This window comes from Lynx canadensis, chromosome C1, assembly GCF_007474595.2.
Source record: "Lynx canadensis isolate LIC74 chromosome C1, mLynCan4.pri.v2, whole genome shotgun sequence".
NCBI lineage: Eukaryota > Metazoa > Chordata > Mammalia > Carnivora > Felidae > Lynx > Lynx canadensis.
Genome location: NC_044310.1, coordinates 44,152,205 through 44,167,967, shown reverse-complemented (window position 1 = coordinate 44,167,967; position 15,763 = coordinate 44,152,205). Strand labels below are relative to the sequence as shown.

Here is a 15,763-nt window from a genome sequence, read left to right as displayed (position 1 = left end):
GCGCCCAGCCCTCGTTCCAGCCGGTCTCCCACCCCTTTCTTCCCTGGTGAACCCTTCAGGACTCAGCTCGATTCGAGTTACCTCTTTGAGGAGCTCTTGCGAACTCCCCAGGCGGGACCCGACCCCCACCGTGCTTCTCATGGGAGCGTGGGCCCCTCAGACGGGCATGGGTCAGATGCCTCTCTCTATCCCCAGGGCCTGGGACACGGGGTGACCTCAAGCAGGGGCTTGATGAGTGTCTGTATCCAGAATAGATGGAGGAAGGAAGGAATAATGAAGTCTACCCCTACCCTTCCCTGCCCCCAGGCTGGCTGACCAGGCATCCGAGGCCTGCAGCTGCCCACCTACCCCCCCTGCTTCAAGTCTGCTCCTGTCCGGGTTTAAACGTGGAGTATGTGCAGGTGGCTTGGGAAATTTTCACCCTGTGAAAAACCACCTGTGGGACCCGTTATCTGACCTGGGCACTTTCTGGGTCTCTTGGGTCCTCACTGCCCTTCCCTCCCCTAAGCAGTCTCTGAACTAGGCTGCCTTGGCCAGGACGCTGGTGTCTTCCACAGAAGATCCCGCCTCTAACCGAGGGTTCCCCGTTCTGCACGGCGGGGCTTGTGGTCCGCCTTGGGGAACCTAGGAGACTGGATCCACCAAGCTTCAGTCCTGACCTGACATCCACCCAGGATTACCATCACTCTCCGACTGCCAATTTGTAAGCAGGACAGAGCGGATCCACACTGTGCAGACGAGGACACTGAGGCCCAGAGTGGGAAGGAAGGACTCGCTGACGTTGTTCAAGCACCTGCTGTGTGCCAGACACGTGATATCCCTTAATTCTCCATGACGTCCTCCCCATTGCATAAATGTGGACACTGAGGCTCAGAGAGGGACGGCGACTTGTCCAAAGTCACACAGCAAGGAACTGGCAGAGGCTGAGTGCAAGTCCAGGGTGTGGGATATTTTTTTTTAATTTTTTTTTTAACGTTTATTTATTTTTGAGACAGAGAGAGACAGAGCATGAACGGGGGAGGGTCAGAGAGAGAGGGAGACACAGAATCCGAAACAGGCTCCAGGCTCTGGGCTGTCAGCACAGAGCCCGACATGGGGCTCAAACCCACAAACTGTGAGATCATGATCTGAGCCGGAGTCCAACGCCGAACCTACTGAGCCACGCAGGCGCCCCCAGGGTGTGAGATTTAGAACAAACATGTCGTAGGTGGGGCTGATGGATCTGTCCCCAGGGCAGTTGTGAGGACGAGTTGGGATAATAGGCACAAAGGCACCTGAAACAATGTTTAAGGACTGTTAATAAAAGTGAAACCTTGTCTGTGTCCACCTAGTCACATGGCGAACAGGGACAGAAGCCCAGGGGAGGCTGCAACCTGCCCAAGGTCAGGGCAAGCCCAAGCTCACTGCCCCCGGGACCACTTTCTTGTCCAGTTAAGGGCAGGGACTATCCCTCCAGGGCCTTTTCCTCCCCAGAGAGTGGAAACTTCCCAAGTCCCTCTGACCCGACTGGAGGGTGAAAAGAGCCAGAATTTCTGCCACGGTACATAGATCTGGAGCCTGGGGCTGAGGGCTGACATCCCCGGGCTCGCCAAGGCCTCCAGACCTGAAGGGCAGCCCACCCCCCCCCCGGACCATCATGAAGACCTCGCCCGCCCTCCTCCCAGTTCATCACCCAGTGAGAGGGGCCGTCCCAGAGGCCCATGTTCTTAGAGGAGACTGAAAGTCGCCAAGGCCAAGGGAACAGAGCGCAGCGATGGGATTTCAGGTGTAACAAGCCAGCGAGGCAAATCATGGACTTTGGGAAGGTCAGAGCCAAATGGAACGAGAGCCCCGCTGCCCCCTTGCTCGTCAAACTTTTAAAAAGCTGCAGACCCTTCCTTTCAAACGGAATCCACGTCATGTTCTCCTCGGCACCCCCGCGTCCCCATAGTCGTTGGCAAGCCCCCCACGGAGGACCCCCAGGCAGTGAGCCCTGAGGAGGAAGAGCCTGGCAGCCAGGAGCCAGCCTGGCCCTCGCAGCTAGGCCTCCAAGTCCTGTTGAACATGAACAATTTCACGGAACATCGGCATCAGGCGAAGGCCGCTCTGTGCCCATGACGGTCAAGGCAAATCAAGGCCACCGCGTAACTGTGGCTGAGCCCAGGCAAGCAGGAACACACAACACACAACAGTGAGCACACGCCCGCCTCTCGTGGCTGGTCCGTGAGCTCTGCCCGTCTGCCAACGACCCAACGACAGCGTTAGCTTGGGCCTGGCCTTCCCTCCTTCTAGATCGGACGGATTAATCAGAGGGTTAGTCCTGCTTCCCGCCAGTACCCGGTGTGGGGCAGAGCCCCACTTCCCCAGACCCTCCCTCAAAACCCCTAACTCCTCAATAAGCTCTTTCTCACCCCCTCTGGGACATGGCTGCCTTGGGGTCTGTCGCCCTCACGGCCATAGTGAACCCAACTATTAACTATGCGTGAGCTCTGGGTGGGCATCTACCCAGGTGGATGGATTCTATCAAACATCTAACTCTGCAAAAGTCAAAGGCAGGGGGCCATCTCACCTCCCTTTTGCACACGAGGAACGTGAGGGCCCCAGAGGCGACCAGACTTGCCCCAGTTTGCAGAGCGGGGTGAATGCGTAATTTATCCTTCAGCTGGGACAACTTTGATAGTGAAAGGGTCCACGAATAATGAGTGGGGACAGTGGGCATAGACCAGGACTGCCCAGCGCTGACGATGCATACGGGATCCCCATCACGCCGCAAGACATGGGGGGGGGACCCAGGACTGGCAAAGCCTGAGCCTCGCCATCTCTCTCTGCTGCCCCACCCCCCCCCCCCCCCCCCCCACCGCCGTGCCACTCCCCGGGACAGGGTTAGGCTCTCTGCTGGCGGGCCTGGCAGCCAGAGGCTTTGGGTTCTCTGGGGAACGCCCCGCAGTTGTGACTCAGGGGCACGGGCGGCTCCTGAGATTCTGTGCCACACAGCTGTCCCACGTGGTCACCGCACCGCGGGTGGTGTTCACTTTCCAGAGAGTGCCCACGGTGCCCGCCGGGCACGATGCCTTATTCATCCCGCCCACAGAGGGGATGGGTGGTAGTTTCACATAAAAGAATTTGCAGGTGAAGGTGACCCCTTTAAACATCGAACACTTTATTTTAGCTGTTTGCCCAGACGTCCCTTCTGATGCAGGTCACCTGCTCCCCTGACGCTGCACCTTACTGTCCACTGTCTCAGGGCCGCTGGCGGGAGCATGCGACGGCAGAGGGGATGTGCCCCGCGGCGCCCTTCACCATAGAGGCTTTCCTACTGGGTGGGGGTGGTAATGACCCAGAATGAAGGGGGAGGTGCGTCTCCAGGGGCGTGTACTTCTGACTCAGCACAGGGCACGTCCCCCTCCCTCAGCCGAGACCCCCAACTCTAACCCGGAGGCCCCGGGTGCAAGTTCTGAGTGGGAAGCATTGTCACTGGCCTTCTCTCGGACGCTGCCACTGTCCATGCTGGGGCACACAGGCGTTGGCAGAGATCAGACTCATACAAGCATTACACCGGGAGGCTGCGGGACCGTGATACCTTCGGGGGTTGCTCAGGTAACCTGAGCTGGTCGTCGCTGCCTTCGATGGCCCCAGACGGTTGTGCGGCTGTCACTCTACTGCCCCCGGTGTGCCCACTGTCAACCCCTCGGCTCCCGCCTTGGCTTGCACTCTGCACTCTGTTCCTAACTTACAAGATGCCAAGCTCAGTAGATCGTAAGCTCTTGGCGGGCAAGAACCTTCTAGGTTCGTGTCTCTCTCCCCCTAAAGAGTCCGGCGTAGCGTCTGGAACACCGTAGGTGCTCCGTAAACACCACCGGAATCAAGCTGAATCGAGCCAGGAGGCTTCGTCTCACCCACAGTCCTAAGCCAACGCAGATGTAGTCTGCAGGGAAGGGGGTTTCTGTGGGGGCTTTCTGCCCACCTTTGTGACTCCTGTGCATGCCATTTGGAGGTCTGAATGCCAGAGAATGAAGGGGTGGGGGGCTGAGAGCTCGGGGATGGCGATGGGGACAACCACCTGCAAAAGGCCCTGCTCAGGCTTGTAAGCCTTCAGTGACCACTGGCCGGAGCGCAGGAGATACTGAGGTGAGGAGAGTTAACGTGCTAGCCTCGAGCAGCCAACCCTGCTCCGGCGGTAAGTGTTCGAGGCCCGAGGGTGGCACAGAGGAGCCAGAAGTAACTCGGTCCGGGAGGCGGTAACACCAGGTGAAGCTTTCAGAGGAGGGACATCTGTGCCGGGGTCTGAAGGCTGAGCATGAAGTTGCCAAGACATGCAAGGAAGCAAAGGGCACGCTGGTGGAGGGGACAGCTTGGGACGCAGTAGTGGGAGGGGGGCGTGGAATTAGAGAGAGGAGGTGTGGAGCGGGGCTGGCCAGGGGGAGGTCAGCAGAGGCGACTCATGGAAGGTTTTGGATCTGGGGCCGAGGGGGCCACAGGAGGGACGTGGGCAGACGACGTGGTTCGCTCCGAATGGGGCGTGGGGCAGGATGGGGGGGTGGGGGGCGGGGAGCGGGATCGGGAACCCTGAGAGGCCTTCACAGAGGATCAGGGTAGCACCAAGTTGGGTCCTGCTCAGAGGCCAGCTTTGGGGGGAGACAGAAAAGGCTCTTGAGGGCCCCAGCGGCAGCGAATCTTCTCAGTGAATCACAGCGTACCTTCAAAGCTTCACCACAGGAAACTAACAGCTGGAGAGCAATGGTCCACGGACAGCAAACATCCCCTCCCCATGCACTTCTTGGAGCCCCCAGAGGGCTCTCGGGTCCACTGTCTTGTGCAAACCTCCACACAGCCCCATTTGGCAGACAGGGGCATCGAGGCCCTGTGAGGTGGCATGGGGGTTAGCGGTGGTGCAGGGCTAGAACCCGGGGAGTGGTCCCATCTCAGCCCTGGGCGTCGGGCTCAAAGCCCAGCTCCTTGTCCGGAAGGGGGTCCCCAGGGCTGTCCGGCAGCCCATAGTACAAGTCTTCCCCTTCCTGCTCTGGCTCCTCTGTGCCTATGTCTGAAGGCTCCTCTTCCTCCTCCTTTGTCCTTTGGGACTGCTGCCCATAGCTGGACAGGGCGGTATCCCACCACTGCCGCTCTGGAGGCGCGTCCTCTGACGTGGGGGCGTCGATCAGGGCAAAGTCATGGAAGCGGTCCAGCGGGCACTTGCAGGCCCAGGGCTCCCCGGGCGGGGGATGAGGCTCCTCCTCCTCAGGCGGAGATGGGTTGAGGCTGCCTTCCTCATTGGAGCCCACATCCAGGTCATCTTGGAAGGAAGCCAGGGGCGCAGGGCCCTGGGGACAGGCCGGGAGGCTGCAGGAGCAAAGGCCGAGAGGGTGAGGGTAGCCCTGAGTCAGAGTGCCTGGGTCCAAATTCCAGCCACTGGCTGCAAGGCCCGGGGCAGGTGAGTTCACCTGTCTGGGCCTCAGTTTCCTCCCCTGTAAAGTGGGAGAAGTAATCGTACTCACTCCTAGGGTTGTCTCGGAGGATTACAGCGCATAGTGGGTGCAAAGCACTTTGCACAATGCCTGGCACATAGTAGGTGCTCAAGAAATGGGCATTATTATGTTATTATCCACACCGGGTCCTTCCTCTGCCTCTCCAGCCACTCAGGGGTCACCTTCTGTTCCCTCGTCTGCCTCCCCCATTGGACAGGGAGCTCCTGAGGGGTGGGGGGCCTTTGGGGCGGGGGCAGGCAGTAGGTTCCAGCAATGGCAGTAGGATAAATGAATAAATGGATGCAGGAGAAGCCCAGTTCATAAACAGCCAGGGAAGGGCTGGGTGGGGAGCGCCCTGCCCGAGGTCCCAGAGCACCTCAGCAACAGAGTCCGCATTTGAACTCAGGTCGTCAGGCTCCCTGCCCCCAGGGGAACTCACAATGAGCATTCAGAGAGTGCAGGGGGCGGTGGTGGGCCTGGCACTTGAAAGCACTGTCCCAGTTCTCACAACAACCCTCTGAGGTAGGAGTGATGATTCCCACATGGGGGAACTGAGGCCCAGGGGGGTAAGAAGTTCGCCAAGGCTACGCAGCAGAGGAGCTGGGATTCGAACCCAGGCCCGGCCGACCAAGCCCAGACTCATGCGTCTGCTACATCAGCTGCCTCTCAGGGTGTCCCCACCCCCATGCCCTCTCTGGTCCCAGATGTTCCCCCACCAGCCATCAGTGGCCCACAGCCCCTCCTCCTTCACCCCAGAACTGGGCAGCATCCCCGCTCCTGCACTCCGTGCACTCACCCAAGCCTGCTCTCAGTCGGGCTTCTCTCTTCCCCGTCCTCATCTGAGCCCCTGTGGATGACCACCGCAGCCTCCATCCAGGCCCGAGCCTCACAAGGGCCACCTTCTCTTCCACCACTGGCTCCCAGCTGCGGCTGTCCCGGCTCAGGGGCCAGCAGGGGACGGGGGTCCTCATGGTAGCCCATGACCTTCATCTGGATGTGGCTGAAGTCAGGCAGGCTCTGGTCATAGGCGGCTTCCTCCCACAGCCTGACGTATGGGGGCTGGGAGCTGGGTGGGGCACAGCAGACAGCGGAGACAGGACAGACAGGTAGGTGGGCAAAGGTCCACACAGGAGGAGACATCGGCGTTCCCCACTCTTCCCCTGGTCCCCCTGCTCTGGACATCCGGTCTCCCCGGGTCTCCAAGAAGCCTTTGGGGGGGATGTAACTGTACCCAGTTCGTGGATGAGAACACTGAGGCCCAAGAAGGCGTGGCAGGGCTCAGACTCTCAGTCCAGTGCTCCTTTTACTCCACGTCTCCAAAGGTAACCCCAGGAGTACAGTTGTGAGATGCACCCCAGTCCGCATTGGCTGAAAGCGGGCTGCGTTTCAGACAGTGGGCTAAAGGCCCCTGCCTCCCATCCCATTTATTCCGAACACCACCTCGAAGCCCAGTGTTGTTCGGGTGAGGACAACAGCCCAGCTGTCGAGTGCTCCTTGCCTGCCAGGCTCCGTCAGGGAGCTCAGCTAATCCGCACCGTAACTGGGAGCTGGGAGGCACTGCGACTTGAGCTGTGGGTGCCTCGGACAGCAGGTGGCAGAGCCAGGGCTCCAGCTATCACGTTCTCTATGCCGTCTGCAGCCCCTCCGGAAAGTGAGGTTCGGAGCCTAGCTCCCTCACCCAGGATCACACAGGTGAGCCCAGAACTCAGAGCAGCCTGAGCAGCAGCTCTGAGCAGTGGCCCTCCCTGTGGGACCGATCCCGAGGCTGACCCCTGCGTCCACCCAGGGTCTAGCCACCTCACTCCCCTGGGGACATTCGGTCACTCTGTGCGCCAGGAACAGAAAACACCATCCCTGCCTCCTTCCCCAGGCAACGCAGACAGTTCCAGGCCCTGGTCACAGACCCTGGACGTGCAGCTCAGCGCTCTGAGCACAGAGCCACAGTCTCCAGGGCTGGGGAGGGTGGCCGGTCCCCTGTGGTTGTCCTTTCTGAGCCTCAGTTTCCACATCTGTATAAAGGGCCTGACCCCCCGACACCCCCCCGCCTCCCCACTTCACAGGGTCTCTATGAGGACTGAAGGAAGTCACGAGTGCATTACCGGTTTAGCCTCTGGTGCAAAGGAAGCGGTTCCTACGAATGGTGACACACTTAGGGAGAGGGCCTACCATGCACCAGGTTCTGTTCTCAGCACTTTGCTTGTATTATCTCACCTATCTCTCCCCGAAGCCCTAGGAGAAAGGTGCTATCAGTACCCCTATTTTGCAGGCGGGGCAAAGAGCGGTAAGTCGCTTTCCCCAAATCCCACACGGCTGTGCTTGGCCATCGACATGCCCCTTGTTTGCCGTCACAAGGCATAGTAGCCGTCACAGCTGTTTGGGATTTGGGGCCACACCTGTTCTTGATTTCTGGCCCCGCCTCTACGTCTCTCCAAGACAGGGCAAAGTCCCTGAGCCTCAGTTTCCTCATCTGTAAAGTGGGAATAATAACGCCTACGTCGTAGAATTGAGAGTTCAGAACAATCCCCGATTATTAATAGCATGCTCTCAGTGCGTGAGGAGGCAAAGCGGGAACCTGCGGCAAAGCAGAGGAGACACCGCCCGCCCCTCCCACCCGGACTCCATCACTCTCCTCTGTAAGAGGAGGCTGGCCTGGCCTGAGGGGCTGCCGCTGCCCCCCACCCCCACCCCCACCCCCGAGGTCCTGGCACCTACCTCTTCATCTCGGAGGCGAGCCCATTCTCCAGCAGGCCCAGCGCCTTTGGGGACAGGTTGCCTTGGAAGTCAGAGTCAGCGGGTATGAAGGTGATCTGCGAGGCAAAGGAGAAAAGGCTTCTCTGCAGCTCCCCCGCCCATCCTGACCAGGGGGGGCCCTCGCCCCGCCGCCCCGCCATGTGACAGGAGAGGGGCCGGCTCAGGACCCAGCAGCGGCAGGGGCGGCGGGAGAAGAGGGGGAGGGTGTTTGGATCTCTAGGCTTCTGCTCCCACCAGGATCTTCCCTTCACCCAAAAGACATTTATTGAGCACCAGCTGTGTGTCAAGCACGCTCCTTGGCCCTAGGGGGCAGCAGTGAGCAAATGAGACAAACATCCCTGCCCTGGAGGAGGTGGTGTCTTCTCGTTTCCCGGGGTCCTCGTCCAGTGCCCAGAATGTGCCTGGCACACAGTGGGTGCTTCATCCATATCTGGCCTGTGAGTGGAAAGCAGATCATTGTCATCGATTTCTGGGCACAGAGGCTGCGGCGGGGGAAGGGAAGGGAATGGCTGACGTTGCACCCGCTAGTCCCTGTCCTTGAACTTTCAGGGATCAAGAGGTCTCTGCAGGTGCAGCACATGGGGTGGGCGCCTGGTGGCAGAGGGGAGGCAGGTCATAAAGGAGGCAGTGGGATGAGACAGAAGGAGCCCTGCTTTGGGGGATCCAGCAGACTGGGGAGATTCCTCCCTCGGGCAGCTCATCCCTCCTCTCAGAGCCTCTACGTGCTCCTCTGTAAAATGGGCTAGCCTCGAAGAGACATTTGCAGCGTTGTTCACAACAGCCGAAAGTTGGAAGCAGCTCAAGTGTCCAACAACAGATGAATAGATGAAATGTGGTACGTACATGCAGTGGAACATCATTCGGCCTTAAAAAGGAGGGAGGGTCTAACACAGGCTACGACACGGATGAACCTTGAAGAAATACGCCAGTAACAGGGGTGCCATGGGTGGCTCAATCGGTTGAGCGTCCGACTTCAGCACAGGTCACGATCTCACGGTCTGTGAGTTCAAGCCCCACATCGGGCTCGCTGATGTCAGCCTGTCAGCACGGAGCCCACTTCGGATCCTCTGTCCCCCTCTCCCTGCCCCTCCCCTGCTTGTGCTGTCTCAAAAATAAACATTAAAAAAAAAAATAAGCCAGTAACAAAAAGACAAATTCTGTACCAGTCCACTTGTATGAGGTGCCTTCAATAGTCAAAGTCATAGAGACAGAGAGTAGAATGGCAGTTGCCACAGACTGGAGGGAGGGGGGTGGGGAGTTATTGTTTAATGGGCGTAACAGAGTTTCAGTTTTGCAAGATGAAAAGGGCTGCGGAGATCGGTTGCACAACAATGTGAATTTAACACTAATTCAAAATGGTTAAGACAGCAAACTTCGTGCGATGTGTATCTTGCCACCATGTTTGTTAAATGGGGCTAGCGAGACCCGTCTCCTGGGGTTGCTGTGCGGATTCCATGAGATAACGTATGAGGAATTCCCCAGAACAATGCTGGGCACATAGGGGCCGCTCGGTAAACCATAGTTTGATGCTACGGGGGATGAAGTTGTCTGGCCTCTCTGAGTCTGCTGTCCTCAACTGAAAATCCGTTCAACAAATATGTGATGAGACCCTACTGTAATATACTAGAGTCATAAATAGTCTCTCTCTTCCTACAGAGCGTGATGAGTAAAAGACACTTGTTTGCACCGCAAAAGCTCCCTCCTGCTGGGGAGCAAGGGATGATGGGTAGAGGGGTTCTTAGAACTCCTATGAGTGGTAAGCTTCCCCCCAAATGTCTAGAAATAAGGCAAGGGTCTTGGTATCTTCCACACCTACCAAGGATGCCCTGCACTTGCCAGCTGGCTCTGTACTTCTTAGAAGCTGCCCATTCCTCTATCTCATTACCTCATGGCTCAGTCACCATCTCCCTCCCTTCCTCCTCCTCCTCCTCTGCCTCCTCCTTCTCCTCCTCTTCATCAACAACACGATTAGCACCCCGCAATCACCACCACTACCATCATCTCTATCACTGTCACCATCATGTCACAACCACACCACCATCGTCACCGTCACCACCACCACTATCATCATCTCCATCAACATCATCACCTTCACTATCACCACCTCCACAGTCATAATCTCCATCAACATCATCAGTATATCCTTACCATCACCATCACCACCACCATCGCCACCATCTTCATTATCACCATCATCATCTCCATCAACATCATCTCCATCAACATCATCACCATCACCACCATCATCATCTCCATCAACATCATCTCCATCCATCAACATCATCTCCATCAACATCACCACCATCACCACCACCATCACCACCATCATCATCATTATCACCATCATCATCTCCATCAACATCATCACCATCACCATCACCACCATCATCATCTCCATCAACATCATCTCCATCAACATCACCACCATCACCATCACCACCATCATCATCTCCATCAACATCATCTCCATCAACATCACCACCATCACCATCACCACCATCATCTCCATCAACACCACTATCCTCATCACGATTACCTTCATCATCATCATGATACACCATCACTATTATCACCACAGTGGAAAGCCTGAGGGGGAAGGAAAGGCTGGAGCATGTTAGAACACAAGTCCTTTTAAGAGAGGGACAGGCAGAGTTGAAACTGGTGAAGGGATACCAGACTACGAGGACCCCAGAACATCAGACTAAGGAGTTCAGTCTTTACCCAGAAGCAATGGGAGCCCTGGAGGAGTCCTCGGCAGACGAGGATACGGGCAGATTTGTGTTCAGACAGAGCAGTGAGCAGTCCCCAAAGGGAGGTGGCAGAGGGAGCGAGGGAGACCCGTAGAGAGGACAGATTCATCAGCCACCAATCAGGGGCCTGGTCCCGGGCTCCGGTAGAGCCAGCAGGAGAGGGGTTTGGGGGAACTGTGGGTAGAAACGGAAGCCAGACAGGGAGAGGCCCTGCTTTCTCTGCCAGCCCTTCCCTTCTCCCAGGAGCCCTGCCTCACCTCAGCCTACGGGCACAGCATCCCTGCTGCCCCTCTATCCGGTTTGCCCCAATTCCTCTGCCTCTGTCATGCCTGAGGTCCAGCCGACCACCACATCTGACCAAGTGTATTTCAGAAATTCCATGAGATAAGCTCAGGAGACGTGCCAGTGCTATGCCCGGCCACAGCAGGCCCTGCACATGTGATGAACTAGTTCTTCTCGGTTCCTACAGGCTTGGGTTCAAATTCTGCCTCAGTCCAGGGGCCCACCATCTCTCACCTGGACCGCTGAGGAGTAGTCCTCCTCCACTGGCCTGGTTGCCCCCGAACCTCCATCCTTTCAGATATCAGCCTGGGAACTTTCCTGAACTGCAAGGCTAATCGTGTCCCCAGGCCCCACGGAGCTGAGCCCTCTCCATCTCCACCTTCCTTCCGACCTTCCCCTTGCAGCAGTCATGTCGACCCACTCCCCCTGCCCTTTTACCTCGTGTCTTGGGTCACGCTGTTCCTCCTTCCTGGAAAGTCTCTCCCCATCTTCTCCGCCTGGTGGACTTCTACTTAACCTACAGAGGCCAGCTCGTCTTCTCCGTGAAGCCTGCTCTCTCCCCATTGGGCAGAAAATGGTCTCCCCCGTGAGACCCCCAGCCCCTCAAGACAGGGACCGCTTCATTCACATTACTCTCATATCTTAACTGGCTGATTCTGTTCCCTTATATCTGTGTTTGCTTCAACCCGGAAAATTCCCATTTGTCGGGCACTGAGAGGCAGGGGAGAATGGGCACCGGCATCTGCTGAGGGCCCCGACAGCCCAGGCCCTGAGACAATGTGGGAGGCGGGGGCCTCTCCTCCGGCGACACCTCCCCGGCCAACAACACACCTTCCTTCCCGGCCTCGGTGTGCCGGCTCGCACAGCCTGCGTCTCTGAAACACACACCCACACAGCCCCGCACCGGTGCTCACACGCCTGCACGCACGTTCAGAGGCCTGCCCAGCGCCACACACGCCAATTCTGAGGACGAGAGTGTGATACGGGGCCCCCACATACAAGACCTCCCTGACTCCTCCCACTGGGCCACGCGAGGCTCCCGGAGGTGGGGGGCAGCCCCTGCCAAGGTCACAGAAGAGGGGCGTAGGGAGGAGGGAGTTGCCTCTAGGCCTGGTAGACACCAAAGCGGGTGCTGCCTCCGCAGCAGCTGAACACGTGGATCTATCAACAGTTACTCATTAATACCCAGTAAGATTCCCTCTCCCCTCGCTCCCTCACTCCCCACCGCCACCCGGTCCCTCACCTGCCCCCCAGAGCCAACCTCGGGTAAAGGGGGAGAGGGCAGGAAGGACACCGCCCTCCACACCCCTGCTGTCCCCTCGCCGGGCCCCAGGATGCAGCCTCCTCTCTGGGAGGAGGGTGACAACGGAGGTGGTGACGCAGGTGGCAGGGGCCCCGAGGACCTCTTCTCCTGGTGACCTCCACTCAGGGCATTGCACAGACAGAGGCTAGTTGACTGTAAACTGCCCGGTGAATGACTACAAACCAGTCCAGACCGCCCTGGCACCAAACACACTGACAGCCCGGGGCTGGCCCACAGAGGGGGCAGGGCTGGGGAGAGCCAGGTCCCGGCCCCCAGGAGCTTCCTCCCTCCCTCCTCCCCTGAACCCCTGAACACAGCCACCCAGGTGGGAGGGAGGAGGGGGGTGCGGGTTGTGGGGGCTGCCTGGGGCCTGGAGCCCTACATGTCAGGACCCGCAGGGCCCTTCGATGCACCCCCTTTCTGGCACCCTCTGCCTGACACACGCATTGTACAAATGAGGAAACTGAGGCTCAGCGAAGGAAGAGGTTTGCCCAGAGTCTTCCAGGCGGTTGGAGACAGAGCCCAAGTTAGAATCCATGCTTCTCTCCTTGTCTCCCTGGGACTGTCTGACCAGCTGTATGACCTTGGAAAAGTCACTCATCCTGCCTGGGTACTGACAGATCACAACGCCTGACATGCCCCACACATTGCTGGGGGGGACCATTAACAGTGCGATTAGAAGCCCTTCTCCTAAATACAACACCCTACAGTTTATAAAACATTCCTACATCCCATCTCTTCTCTGTTATTCATAATAACTCTGGGAGGCTGGGAGAAATAAAAGCTTGGGGCCTATTTTACAGATGAAAGAAACTGAGGTTCAGACACTCAAAGGTCACACAGAAAGTTTGAGACAGAGCAGGAACTAGAACTCAGGACTCCCAAACCAGTGCTCTTCTCATCATTAAGTCACTCATAAGGCTAGGAGTACATAAAACCGAAGAAGAGAGCACTGCCCAAGCCACACGGTCAAAGTTACCCCTGACCCACCCTAGAACTCTCAGCGGCTCTGGGACACAGGGATAGCCCTCAGAGGTGGACACACACATCTGAGCTCTAAGCCCCAACTTGGACACTTAGGGGCTGAGGGACCTCACTTCCTGAGCCCAGTGCCTCTCCACTCTAAAATGGAACTACAGGGGCACCTGGGTGGCTCAGTCGCTTAGGCCGCCAACTTGAGCTCAAGTCATGATCTCACGGTTCGTGGGTTCGAGCCCCGCATCTGCACGTTGGCAAAGAGCCTGCTTGGGATTCTCTCTCTTTCCCCTTCTCTGGCCCCTTCTTTCTCCCTCTCTCTCTCTCTCCGCCCCTCCCTCCCTCCCCCTCTCTCAAAAATCAATACATAACTTAAAAGATAAGAGAATACGGAACTACAGACAGTACCAAAAAGTGCAGGATGAGGACAACCGCACCGTGCGTGCAGGGATGCCTGGCAGGCAGCAAACGCTCCTTAATATTGATGTCAAGCACATGATTGTGCGTGGGGTGTCACTGTGTCTCCCACAGGGCTCAGGGCTCCGGGTCCAGGGGGCTTCTGATCAATCCTGATGAGGAGGAAGGGATGGATGGATGGATGGATGGATGCTCATGAGGGCAGAGGGAAGAAAAGAGAGTAAAACAGGGGAGGAGGAAAAGACCAGTGAAGGAGGGGGAACAGAGGCAGGTCCCCCGAGCTCCCTGGGCCCGGGCCCGCAGCCCATCTGAGGCCACCCCCACCTACCTTGGGGTAGCACTGGCACATGCTCCAGGTGACGCCCCCGATCACCATGACGCAGCCCATGGCGTAGAAGGTGCCGTAGACCTGGGGCCGGTCGTGGCTCATGAGGAACGTGCCGAGGGCCAGCAGGAAGAGCCCCAGCACAATGAAGCCGATGCGGAAGGTCTTCTCATCAGCCATGGCTGCCTGGGGGGCCGGGGAACCAGGGCAGATGCCCGCACACACCCACGCAGAGAAGGAGGGCGCTCCGGGACCACCGGGGACTGGGCTTCGGGTGGAAGGGAGGGCGGCTCCCTCCGGGTCCAGCTCCAGTCGGGGGCGCACGGCTCGCCCCGGCTGCAGGAGCTACGCTTCGATGGGCCCGGGCCGCCCCCCCACCTTGACTCCCTCTCGCCTTCCCTCTGGGCCCGGCCAGAGCCTGTGTGCGTGTGTGCGCTGTGAATCTGGGCGAGGGAGAACATGAGGGAGGGAGCAGGGGAGGTTTCAGGGGCTGGGCCCCGGCCAAGGCTTTGACATCACCTCATTTGCCTGCGTGGGGCTGAGCAGGGCCGGACGGGTGGCCCCACGCCGTCCGGCCACGAGAAGCAGGGCACAAAGAGGCCCCGGCCGAAAGACGTTAGCAGGCCGCTGGACGATTCCAGGGCCCCACCGGCTAGCATTTGAGGGTCCTGAAGAACTCTGGACTCTTCAAGGTCGTGTGCCCCTCTGGGGTTCAGGAATAATGGCTCCTATTTGCTGGACGGCGCCTGCATGCATGACACTGTTCTACACGTGCCACAGGTTTTAACCCAATGAAGGGGATCCCGGGAGGCAACTACTCCTACCCCCACGCTACAAATGAGGACAGAGGGGTAAATCGCCCAAGGTCACACAGGCAGAGCAACTAGAATCTGAACCCAGAGGCTATGCACCCGGCGACCGTGTGATATTGCCTAACTGTAGATGAAAATTTGCAGGGCGCGCTCTGGGGGCCAAGCTTGGGTTCTGGCTCCTCTATGGGCGGGGGCGGGGGGGGGGGAGGACAGTATGCCCTTGATTAAATTACTTCTCTGTGTCTCAGTTTTCCTCCTCTGTACGACGGGGATAATAACAGCACCTCCCAGGACCAGCGCGACCGCCAGGCCTGGTTTCCCTGGGCTCCTCGTTCCTTTCTCATACCCTGTGCTCCCCTACACCTGCTTACAAAGAGCTGCCCCCTAGAAAGTCTCTGTGCATTAATGCCCCCGTAGGGTGTGAATGACTGACACCCTGACCTAGGAAGATGCCTTAATTCTAAGAATGGCATTTTTTAAATGTTTGAGAGAGAGAGAGTGAGAGAGAGAGAGAGACAGAGAGCACACGTGGGGGAGGGGCAGAGAGAGAGAGGGAGACACAGAATCCGAAGCGGGCTCCAGGCTCCGAGCTGTCGGCACCGAGCCCTACGTGGGGCTCCAGTTCATGAACCGTGAGATCATGACCTGAGCCAAAGTCCGATGCTTAACCAACTGAGCCACCAGGCGCCCCTAAGAATGGCATTCTC

General features: G+C 58.1%; 1 protein-coding gene across 1 annotated transcript; it reads right to left on the bottom strand.

The window, feature by feature from the left end:
• Window positions 1-3,117: 3,117 nt before the first annotated feature.
• Window positions 3,118-14,476, bottom strand: BSND (barttin CLCNK type accessory subunit beta). Its single transcript, XM_030327872.1, has 4 exons — window positions 14,248-14,476; window positions 8,154-8,248; window positions 6,238-6,507; window positions 3,118-5,316 (listed from the first exon to the last, which is right to left on the bottom strand). Exons 1-4 carry the CDS (start codon window positions 14,422-14,424, stop codon window positions 4,902-4,904), a joined length of 957 nt encoding a protein of 318 aa, XP_030183732.1. The 5' UTR covers window positions 14,425-14,476; the 3' UTR covers window positions 3,118-4,901.
• Between the last annotated feature and the right edge of the window lie 1,287 nt (window positions 14,477-15,763).